The sequence below is a fragment of the Trachinotus anak genome, unplaced genomic scaffold, assembly GCF_046630095.1.
Source record: "Trachinotus anak isolate AG129_WGS33_773 ecotype Australia unplaced genomic scaffold, CSIRO_AGI_Tana_v1 ptg000012l, whole genome shotgun sequence".
Lineage (NCBI taxonomy): Eukaryota > Metazoa > Chordata > Actinopteri > Carangiformes > Carangidae > Trachinotus > Trachinotus anak.
Genome location: NW_027273863.1, coordinates 26117809 through 26130385, shown reverse-complemented (window position 1 = coordinate 26130385; position 12577 = coordinate 26117809). Strand labels below are relative to the sequence as shown.

The 12577-nt window shown below is 39.1% G+C and overlaps 1 protein-coding gene across 1 annotated transcript in view; it reads right to left on the bottom strand.

The window, feature by feature from the left end:
- Positions 1–2569: 2569 nt before the first annotated feature.
- Positions 2570–12577, bottom strand: part of kcnq3 (potassium voltage-gated channel, KQT-like subfamily, member 3) — a 105579-nt gene continuing 95571 nt past the window's right edge. The window contains exon 17 of the mRNA XM_071492008.1: positions 2570–12470. Within this exon, the coding sequence (XP_071348109.1) occupies positions 11763–12470 (708 nt within the window). The 3' untranslated portion in view covers positions 2570–11762. The remainder of the gene's footprint in view (positions 12471–12577) is intronic.

The following is a 12577-nucleotide window of genomic DNA, read 5'->3' as shown; positions in this document are numbered from 1 at the left end:
CCCGGCAGCATCAAACCTCGCCCAGTGGATCACACACCTACAGTCAGATAAGGATTAAACGATGCCTGTTTTCCCTCCTCTCTGAACAGCAGCAGTTGGCAGCAGACTGGCAAAAAAAAAAAACACACACACAAAACATGGTGTCTGGCTGCAGGCTGGGCACTGATCCCAGACCCAATCCACCAGCTCCACTGCAAAAAATATCCAACATGAGGTCGTAAACGCTGACTCAAACTCAGCTGCATTTCACCACTGTACTGTACAAGCAGCAAACAGTTATTCTGGTTTGTTACAGTGTTAAGTGTTGTTTCTGCACTGTACTTACCAGAGATCACATGATACCATTGCATCTTTATTCAGGGTCGATGCATTTCCCTGTAAAAAATGGCGCTTTGGTGATTTGATCGTGCAGTTACAACAAACCTCACACTGACTTATAGTCATTCAAATGCTGCTGAAGGGTGAAACGTAACCCAGATGTCTAGGTTTTGACCTGCAACTCTCCCCCCGTGACACAGGGCCGTCATTAACTGGATTCAGTGGAGTTTGATCAACACATTCTGACAAAGTGTGAATATGTCCACATACAAAAGATGCTTGTGGTGAAAGATTGGCATGATTTCTGTCTCACACACAAGCATCAAGAAAACGATTGCTGACAATTGTTTTTGAAATTATTATGTACACCCATGCAATGGACTATGTCCCCCATTTCTGACCTACATTCGACCACATCTCTACATGCCTGATATCATTTTGCCTGTTAAGTATTAAACATTAACAAAATTAATTTGACACACATCACAGCTTGGGAAAAATCTTTTGAAGGTCTCATATTTGATCATTTTCCTGTGTTGATCTCCATCAGAAGATATATTTGTGGTTTTAAAAACCAAAAACCATCTCAGTGTAGTTTTACATTTCAAATATAGCAGATTTCAGGTAAAAACACTCAGAGAAGCCAAAACTTGGATGGTGGGCCGAAGTGGGCGGGGCTTGGGGCGTTGCTGAGGGCAGTGACTGCTTTGTTGTGACATCACAAAGTTGCAGAAGTCCTGACGGCTGGTTTTAAGGCTCAGTTTCTGAATACAGGCTGTGTGCATTTCTCTGTGGACTGAGGCTTTGATACTTTCACAGTATTAATATAGAATCTAGACCTGCTTTATAATCACAAACACATGGACATCCACCTTTAGACTGTGTGGAGCTTTAATTTATTTTAGAAAAAAGAATTTCCTCAGACTACAGGACATTTTTTACAGTGTAGCTAAATGGCTGTAATAAGCCGCTGGAGTGTCATATGAGCCGTGGGGAAGATCAGTGAATAAGAGGAGTGAATGTGAGTCTTTAATGACAAGGGATTGGTGGGCACTTTGGTCGCCTTGGCAGTCACATTCAGGCACATTCAGGCACATTCAGGCACATTCAGGCACACAGCAGTAATTGGCAGAGGAGGAAACGGGCTGCTGAGGGCCTGGGAACAGATACACAGACTTTTAGCTAATAATTATGACATACAAAAAAAAAAATAAAATGAACTAAGGTGGAATGACATAACTGGCACATATAGTATATGGGCTGCACTGGGGCTGGGCTCCTAGTGTAGACCTTCATTCTCATGTTCATTAAGGTGGACAGGCACAAACAGAATACAAGTGAAATAATTTTTGATCCAATTGGCTGTACTGAGATGGAAAAAACCTGTGACTTTATGTCACCGCCACGCCCATAACAACCACAGAAATACACAAAATGACTCCAAAAATAATAAGGATGAAAGCAAACAGATGCAAAATAACTTCGAACCATGAGCCTGGGCGTTTTGTTCTCAGGTAGGAGTGGTGGGGTCGGAGGCCATCGAAACGACATGGGCCCCTTATCTCATAGCCAATCATAGACGCATGGTGAACAGCATAAATTATTCATTTGTCAGCTTTTTTTTTTACACCATCCAGGCTTCATAAAACTTCATAAAAACAGTTCTGTAAAATTATTACTTCCTTTAGTATTAATTCAGAACTAGTTCAGTTCAGATTGTTTATTTCTGTCCTTACTAATATTTATACATAGTAAAAACAAATATAATCAGCACAGCAATATTGGCTGAAAAGATGAAGGATGAAGCTACAGCTTATAACACTGACCCTCTTTACATAACATTACATGAGTCTGAACTTCTCACTATTAGCCAACAGTATTTCTAAAGCTGTTCTAATGCAGATTTGGAACAAATTATAAAGGATTATTCAAAAATGTGTTTCTGTTTGGGCTGAGGTTTAAATCCAAGACTAAAACAATGACGTGTCCTCTCTAGGCTGCAGCATTTATTACTTTATTGTGATGTATAATAAATACAAATCCTAAAGAAATCTATTCTTAGAGCCTTACCTGTAGTGAAGCTAACGCTGTAACGTTTGTCCTCAGGGTGGGGTATAAAGATCATGGGATTATTAAAGTCAATATGGTTCGTTCTCTGACGATTAAGGACAGAGTAAAGGTCATGTTGTCTGCAGTCACATTACAGTTAGAAAAATATTCATATCACTCACTTTTATACAATATCCACTCATACAATTTTCAATTCAATACTTTATTAATAACTGGTGCAATTGAAAAGACAAAAAATAAAAAAATCAAGTAAGAATACATTTGCATATTATATCATCAAAACAAAATATTAAAAGTGGTCTACTACAGAATAGAAATGGCAAGTTTATTTTCTTTTTTTCAAACTGGAATGAGAAAAATGATGCACAGCTCTGAAGGCCACTAGTGTAAAGTTGTCCAAACTTCCCTTAAATCAAACTTAAGAACAACAAAACTGTTTCTGACCCCAAAAAAAGCTGCTGTCACTTAACTCATACAAAGCTGTGTGTAATATCGGTGTACCTCTGTTTGTAAAGACATTTCTTTTGTTTCTCAAAGCGTGCTGGCTGCATTTACACAAAAACAGAAAATATGATTTTGTATTTTTCCTCACATCTTGCTGTGAAAAAAAAAAACCCTGTTCTCTAGGAAGCCAGGTCAGAGGTCAAGTCCTACGGGCCATCGACAAAAATGAACGGTGTTATTTTTGATGTTGTGCTTTTTTTTTTTTTAAGCTAGTGATCATAGTATCTGCCCTTTGTAAGTTACAGACACAATGTACAGTTTTTGGCACATTTTTCAAACAACTTTCTTCAAGATAAAGAGCTGAAGTGAAACTGGATTGTTTGTGTTCTGATCCAGAGAAAGGAAAACCTGCATTCACAAAAAACCTGTTTTTAAAAATCCCTACAACAAAAGCGAGCGCCAGGAGATAACTAACTGTAAAAAAGTGAGAAAAACAAGTATGTGTTCAGTTTGAAAGTGTGTGTGGTAGTTTAACAGTGTTACAATTCATAATGTTTTGTGGTGGACACTCGTTTATCTTAAGCATAGTAAACCGAAGGAGTTACGATAATCCTTTAGCTTATATTTTCAGGTCAACCAAGTTGGGTTTGACTGTGAATATTATTGAATGGATCTAAAAACTCACAACAACAACAACAACGAGCTTTTCCAGCACCTGGCGTCTTCTACACAGACCGTACAACCAAGTTCTCCAGCGGACCTCTGTCATGGCCCCATTCGAGACTCAGCGTCTGTTTACTGAGGAACTTTTTACGGTACATTACATGCCAAACACTTTTGGAAATATACTGCTTTGTCATCTCTCCGCAAATCGGATGTGTTTTTGAATATTAGCGGGAAAGAAGAGGATGTCTGCAACATGAAATTTGCAAACTCCCAATTTTCAATTTCAAGCTTTCCAAAGTTTTCATCCTGCAAGGCCTCATAAAAAAATTGGATCTTGCTGATTTCATTGTGCAAACAGCATCTTCTGTTCATTTGTTGCTGTTTTGGTCCTGCGGTTAAATCAGGATGTCAGTGTAATCCAGGGGTGCGTTTAGCTGAGCTTTTTTCTCTGTCCTGTGATAAATCTAAAGATCAGATGACTTTATTTTGCCTGTGTAAATGCAGCCTTCCACACAGATATCACCAACAGCTGTGTTTTGACAGCCGTAGCAAGAAGACAAGCATGGCCAAAATTTAAAAAAAGAATATTACAATGAAAAAAATTGTACTGTAGAAGGCCAAGGCACAAATAATTGGTAGCAATCAAAATGTCCATAAAATTACAGGTTATGTAGAATGTGTCGATCAGTGCATTTGCTTGGTATGCAGTTACAGTGAATACAACCATACTCAACAGAATAATCACAGCAAGCACTATTGCCCTCTTGACTACACAGATGCCATAAAGTGCTCCTTTTCATTCAGAATCGATGCACAGAGAAAAGACACACACACACACACACACACAGAGTCAAACAAAATGAACGTCACACGTGTAAGTGTCCACACACCTAAGTACACATGTAAGAGGGCAGAGATGTGTTGAAAATGCTTGTTTTGAGTACATACATGATTCATATAAGGACCGGATTATGGCTTTGAAAGACTGGAGAGATTTAGATTTATGCCATCTAGAAAAATTAGGTTCTTTTCAAAACAGCACTGACGTGTGTTACTGTGCGTAGAAGTGAAATAAGTGTATTCAGCTTTTTGTAAGTCATTTTGCTGCAGTCTGACTAAACTGCTGCTGCATTTCAAAGCTTCTCGAGTGTTGCTTCTACATTCAGAGGAGAAACTGCCTGCAACACTGCAGAAGGATAAAAAGAGTGAATGGCGCCATTAGGCAAGTGTTTCCTCTGTGGTCATTAACCAGGAGCGAGTCACCACCGCTGAAAGGGAAAATCAAGTATTGGTACCAGAACTTGGAAATTAGGGGCTCATCCTGGGACGATATAAATCAACGTGTGCACGTAACCTTAACAAGACATACAACTGAACAAATTATCACCTAACAAACACTACTGCAAAACAAGGACAGGAAACACCACTGGGGACAAGACTGTGTGCCAACTCCAAAAGTAATCCAATGGAAGTAATCTCTCTCTGTCTCCATTTACAATGAACTCCATAGCACCTCTTATAATCAAAAAAACAACAACAAAAAAATGCTAAAACGGCACATTAGAATTTTTAAAATGGGAGACAAAATCTGTAAAGCAGATTCTATGTTTTGTTTTGGGAACCATTATTTTGAACTGGGAGCGTCAGTGAAAAGAAGAACAGCAAAATGCTGATTGTCAAATTAACACTTAAAGGGTTCTTTCAATAAGAACAGTGGTCATCTTACTTTGAAGGGTCAAACAAGAATGCATGAAGTGTCAGTCATGTTTGTACAGTAGTCTCTGTGTTATCCATTTTTATATATCATGAAATAACGAGCAGCCGTTTTACACATGAATTAGTCAAATTGCACGTGAATGTTACCACATGGACATTTGAGTGAAACCTTCACTCTGTTCAGTGAGACGTATTCTGAGTTTGACATCTCACTCACTTAACAAAAACATATCAGTGCATCACACAGAAATGAGAAAGCTATCAGTGGAGTCATCACTGCAGCAGGATGGGAAACGTTTAAATCCTCCAGTGACTTCGTCAGCTGATTAAAACCTCTTCGACAAGCTGGGAAAACAAAGCAGTGATTTACTGGTGGAATAAGTGAGTGTATGTGCTCACCCAGAGTCACCCAGAAATCACTCAGAGGGCCTCTTGGGTCAGTGCATAGAACAAATTCAAATAAATAAATAATAAATAAAATAGCTAAAGAAAGTCAGGATTATTGCCCAAAACAGATTTTTCAGCTGATCGATCAGCTTAATATGGACAAAATAAATTACATGTCCCATGAGGAGAAAGTTTATTCTTGTCATCGCATTTTAGTTTTTTGTTGTCCTTTTTCTGTTTAAAATAAAATATCAAATTAAATCTATTAAATTAAATCATCAGAGCAGCTATAAATTCTTTCATATTCTCATCTTCAGAATAATTCTTATCAGCTTTAAGTACTTTATATAACGTGTACTAAGGGACAGACCAGACACAGAGAATAAGCTGATGTCAGATTTTCAGTGAGGTGACCAACACACCAAATCTCACGTTTTTTCTTGTGAAAGGTTTCTTTGCATTGGACACAAGCGAAATTTGCAAATACATTTTTGTCACATGATTTTGACTTTTTTTCAGTTTGCTTCCTGCTTGTACTTCAGAGGTTTGATATGAGGAGGTCAATGGAGAAAATGTGCAAAACAGGATTTTGACTAACATGTGGCCACAAACAGCACAAAGCCTTCACTGCAAAACAATACAGTCTCATGTCTGGGCACATTTATGGATAACAAAATGCTATGGATAGCAAAATGTCATTTAATTCACAAACCCCACACGGACAGAAAATGAAATTTGACTGAAATTATTTTTTAACTGTAAAAAGTAATGCTAGCGCTCACTCACATTGAGAAAATATTTTCTTCAATGAGCAAACATGTTGAGTTGTATTGGAAATAAAAATGTTTGTATGTGAAATAATCACAGCAAATTTAATTTATTTGTTTTTAGGAAATGAAGTGATTTCATTTTTTAAGGCTTATTCAAAATAGCTTGTTAAATGGAGATGCAGTGTGTGCTGGGTGCTTACTGGGCTGTTGCTCTGAGTACATGAAATAATCAATTGCAACCTAACTTCGTTTTTATTCTTTTGAATTCCTGAGAATTATAATTTCAGGTTTAGGTGAGTAATAGATTACAATCTGAAAAAATATTTCCTTTTAATGTTTGCTAGCATCACTTTTTTCCAGTGAAACTTTGTGTCTTGGAAGACAATTTATTCTGTTCCACAATTTACAAAATTATTAAAATGTTAGTTTTAACAGTAATTTGCCATGTAACCATTAATATAACAACGTTGTTATATAGTTATTTCCTGTGAAATTTGTAAACTAATAAAATTGCCTGTAAATTTAGACAGGAAGCAGTAAGAGTATAAATTTTGAATGGAAGCAATGTAACTGTACAGTAACTCACAGAAAGTGAGAGTTTCTGTAAATGACAAAAACACTGGTGTTAAAAAATTTGGAGAGCGAGTTCTTTCCGACGTTGAGACGTTAAGCTTCAACAAAACCAGAAGACTGAGCAACTTCACTGTGAATAGATATATATTAAAAAAAAAGATAAAACAGTTAAACTTCAAGTTGATTAAAATAAATAAATAAACGAGAAGTGAAACGTTACAACCTTTACATTTCTGTGCAGCTGAAATCATGTTGAGTCTGAATTCAGTGAATGAGCCAAAAGCATCACAAAGCTACAAAACAGTATTTTACAAAAGCAAGACTGTACTGTGTGCTAGTTCCAAAAAAGACAAATCACTACAAAAGGAAACAGAGCTCACATTCATAAATCCTGTGTAGTGTGTTTGGTGTGTTGTGAGATGAAGTGGCACTGAAACACTAAATACAGAACGACGATGTGGAGTCATTCTGAACGATGTTTCTTGCTTCAGAGGCACAATGAATGGATGTCTACAGGGATATATCGTCATGTTATGATCTTTATATCTATATATGGTGACAACTGGTGTCTGCATTGCAAGTTAATTCATTTTAAAATATATAATTGAATGGGTTTCAGTAGTGGAGGATACTGTACGTAATAAGAGTAATTGTAATACAATTAGTTAAATAGATAATAAGAACAATATAAGTAAGTAAATAAGTGTTTGGTTCACCTTGCTAATTTTACAGATTGCTGCTTCCACACCAGGCTTTAACTGGATCTGCAAACATGTAGTGCTTGTTTTAAGCGGCTCGGAGCACCAGGTGGGTGGAGTTTGTCACATTAGGATAAAGTCAGGTACATTTTAAGAACATATACTGTGTATATATGTAGTAAAACGTGCTGAAGCTACACTTTAAAATGCAAAACACATCAGCTTAATTACGTACTGCTGCATCAGCTGATGCCTGCAGGAGGCTCCACACAGACAGAGGACGGGGTGAAGGCAGAGCAGTTGGGCTGTGCAGAGCCCAACAAATCGTTTTTTGTTGTGTTGACCTGTGTCGATGCTGATGAACCTGCAGTGTCGTATCTTGATGAACGCTGCCACTGTGCTACCGTTAAAGTCACACATCCAACATGCCCAAGGACTCAAGCATTTTAAACTTTAATTATGTCAGTGCCTTGGCATGCTAATGAGCTCACCTCGGATGTCCCACTCACTTTCTGATATTTTTGACTATGTCTGTTTTGATTGGTGAAGAAATTCTGGTGAAGGTCAAGACATAAAAATACCAACTTCTGATTGGCTGGCAGGTATTTGTTAAAATCATAAAACATGTCACTTTAAACAAAGCTTCAGTCGATAGTTGTAACAATTCTGAATCCGTGCACAAGGTCTATAAGTGTGCAGGAAACACAGCAACAGTACTCGCTGCTACTTGCACACAGATATCAACTATGTATGTGCTAAAAACAACATAACAGAATTACATGACACCTTTTGTATGGTGCAAATTCTCGTATCACATATCAATTTTGTGCGAACATTTAATTTGTAATCTGGTATTAGGTTGTAACCGTTACTGTCCACGTAGAGCGGCCTAGATTAGTTAGTTAAAGTCATTTATTAGCAGTAACTGTGATAATAAGTCAGATAAATACTAAATAGCTATCAACATGTTGTTTTAATACTCGGAGCAATTAAATGCAGCACATTTTCTTTGTAGCGTCCATGTTAGTTCCACATTCCGACTTAAAAGCACATGAACACACGGAAGTTGGAAGAACAACTTCCCGGATCGGGAAATCTGAAATCCTGTTGAAGCCCAGCGTGGAAGCCCCTCTGTAAAATTCACCCGAGTCTAAAGGTGCTTGAACATGCTATAACTGTGTAATAATTCATGTGTGTAAATATAGTTGGTTGTCAGAGATTACATTCAGTATCAGTGTCGTCCTAAATCTAAAGTAGTAAATGCTGTTTTAGGCCTATATGTGATCCTCTGTAAAGCTTTTTCTTTTTTGGTGCTCAGGCTCGTGTTGTGTTGCTTTTTTAAACAAATGTTTCAAACCGACATCAGAAACCTCCGCCTTTGCAGCCAATCACTAACTAGTATTTCGACACGTCGCTCCAGCCGTTCCGGTGTGTGGTGCTGTTGCCTTCAGTGTGTGAGGTTGTGTTCGTAACCGGACATTACAGTCACTTACAGTGCAGCAGTGAACAATACGTCACTTGTGTGTGTAAAAAAAAAACTTTAGATTAAAAATAGCACATTATGAAGTTCCATCTTGTGTATCACTATAAAGATGTTGTTGGGCTACAGAGAAATTAAATCATTTTCTTCTTTAGGATACTTTCCTGCTGCTTTAATGTATAAATAGATTTTGCTTATAACTGAGTAATGGACTGACTTGATACTGAGCTGTGGCAAATATTCCATAAAAAAACTGGCTCCTGGCCACATTTATTGCAACTGTTTATTATTATTTATTCTCTATTCTTGGCTGTTGTGTTTCTGTTCCTGAGTTAGAAACATGGACCCTGACATAATTTCCACTTGGGGATCAATAAAGTTTTCTGATTCTGGTTCTGAATGGGTGATTTTTTTTTGTTTTTTTTTTTTTGGTAAATGTGGCGTAAATTTCATGACTGTGTATCCCACTTCTGCAGGACTGTAATTACCTGCAGCAATTTAGGAATTCCATCTTCAAATCAGAGGATTGTATTCTGGAAATGTGAAGTTTACTGATGAGTAAGTGGACAAGCTACTCCACATATAATTAGTCATCATCATTTTCATTGCAGTGGTCCGACCTTTCTACATGGAAGAAGATGAAAAAATGCAGAATTCAGTGTTTGGGAAAATGTTGGTCAAAGTTTTCTGTCGTTTGTATTTTACATTTTAGGCATGGAGGGACAATAAAAAACCACCGATCACCTCTACTATTAATAAAAATCTCTGAAGGTAATAATCAGCCAAAGTTACTGGTAGACAGAGGTGTAGTGCTATTTGTTTACGTGTCAGAGCGCACATATGTGTGCACGCTAGGCTATGAAAACGTAGCTATGCTAGCTTTCATCTCCAGCAGCTCGGAGGAAGCAGCACAAGCTGACTTTGTTTCTGTGTAAACGCATCACAAATAAAGAAACGTTACAGTCAAAGATGAATGAAAGGATGTCTGCGGCCTTTTCATCTTTACTAATTAACGATTTAATTCACTGAGCAGCTCAGAGGCCACCGGCAGCTACTGGAGACTTTTACTGTGGAGTGTTTTCTTAAATGTCAATATGACAACTTCGAGCATTTCATTTGTTTTCATGAGTTCTGTTGCATGACATCTTCAAGCGCTTAAAAATGTGTATAAATTTCAACTGGATTATGCGAAGTGTAGATATTTTATTTAATCAATTAGAGCAAAAAAAAAGGCTCTTCAGCAGCACTACACCTACGCTGGTAAAACTTCAGATCTGTGAAAGAAATAAGTAGAAGACAGTGAGCAGCAGAATATGAACTCTGAAGTTTACTTGTTTACCGATACTATACAGGAATTAATGTATCTTTGCTGTAAAAATGCAAAGTTTTAATGGAGATAATTTTTTAATTTGCCCTGTTTAAGACCCTCTTAACATTTGATGTGGTACACAGAACACTGTTGTCAGTGTGAAAGGAAAATTATCATTAATATACTGAGTTACTAATTTAAAATGTTTTCTTTTATTGAGTTGACCACTATTTTGCACTGATATAAACCATTTGATCATCAGGTAAAATCCTGTTGAAGTGGTGATTAACTGAACTCAGATCAGAAACCTTTGTAAATTAAAGACGTACAGCTGGTTTATATCCCTGAATTCATGTGCCAACAAAGCAGCAGAGATTTAGTGTTTCAAATTCTGTCGAATTTTTGTTTGTTTTTTTTTCAAGTGGAAAGTTTGTATGCATAAAGTGGTGACATACAACTAAAGAGCACAGTGGTGTGAAAACAAAGTGACGGGATCAGAAGTTCTGGTTTCTGGACAGAAATGATCCTCGAAGAATTTACAGCACAATGTGAGAAAAGCAGAAATGGTGAGACATGACTGCCAGCAACTAACCAGTGTTTTGTTACCCAAGTGCTACTCTTTCTTACTTCTCACATTCACAAGCTCTCCCACACACACACACACATTCACACAGACACACACACGCCCAGAAACACACTCACCAAACAACATACAAAACAAAGAGACAGGAGACTTTTGGTTCCAGTATCACCCTCCAACCATCACGCCTAGAATGGTGCATTATCATGCAAACCATGCAAAAAACAATGAAAATGTATTCATATAAAAAAATAAGTGTTACAAAATGGCATAGCAAGTATATGTATCCATTCAATCTCTTTTTCCGTTTCCTGATATCCTGAACTCTGCAGTGTCTACACTAAAAATCGCATGCGTTACATGCAGTGCGGTTGGCTTTGCAGCGATAAAGCTTTTGGGTGTATATAGTATGTATATTAATGTTCTTTTTTATTTTAGCTAATTTTTGCGAAGAGTGCGCTGTACAGAGTTTTACTTTACAAACGTCTGGTTTCCCTTTTTCTCTGGGCAGTTTCGATGCCATGGCTCTCTGTCTGGACGGCGGTCAGTTGATGAGATTGGCGGTGGCCTCTGGCGGTCGATGACCTTTCTCACGACCTTGCAGCAACAAGGCAGATTGGACCTGCCTTTACCCCAAATGGTTCAGTTCAGAGATGTGGCTTTGACCCAAACTGATTTGGGTTTAGAGGCATGGGTTGGATTTAAGGTCTTAACTCAGAGTCGTGGATTTCTGTGCAGTCACACAGACACCTCAGGGTGGCGTGTTCCACACCGCGTCACCAAATCCCTCCCCCGTGGAGGAGAGTGGCATGGGCCCCCCGCTGGGTGTAAAGGGGTCCGTGTCTGTGTCTGTCTCACCCTCCGCCAAGTAGCTCGGTCTGGGTCTTGTCCAGCTGGCGTCCCCGGTTGCCACTCTGGCCCCCATCGACAGGTCCTCCCCTTCTTCCCCCTCCCGCTCCCCGGAAATGCTGAACCCGCTGGGCGAGCGCTCCAGCTCCTCGTGGTTCACCGACAGCATGGAGAGGGGTGAGTCGGCCCCCCGCCCCCCTGTGGTCCTGCCCAGCCCCACTGACAAGTCCTGCAGGGAGCTGATGGGCAACACTGTGGGACGCTCTGTGTAGGTGGGGATGGCAGCTGAAGGGTGGCGTTGGTAGAGGTTTGGCGGTGGGGGTTGGTGATCTGAAGGTACACGGCCTCCTCCTCCTAACCCCACCCCCTCTCCACCTGCTCTTCCACCCCTGCCGTAATATGGATTCACCTTGCTGACAGGCACCTGGTACGACATGTGTGGGAATGCCTCAGCGTAGTTGAAGAAGACCCGTCTGATCTCACCGTTCCCTGCAGGACCACAGGTCTCCAGAGTCATGTGGGCAGCGCCAGCAGAGTCCACTTGCAGGTGCTCAGTGTGCTGGATATGCATGTCCACCAGGAAGTCCAACTTCTTCTCCATGTCCTCCACCTGGGACAGAGACACTTTTACACCAGCAGCACAGACTGACGATCAGCTGTTTCTTATTCCCTTCTAATAAGCTCAGCGTGGCAGAGTGGATGTAAAGTCTGCTGCAA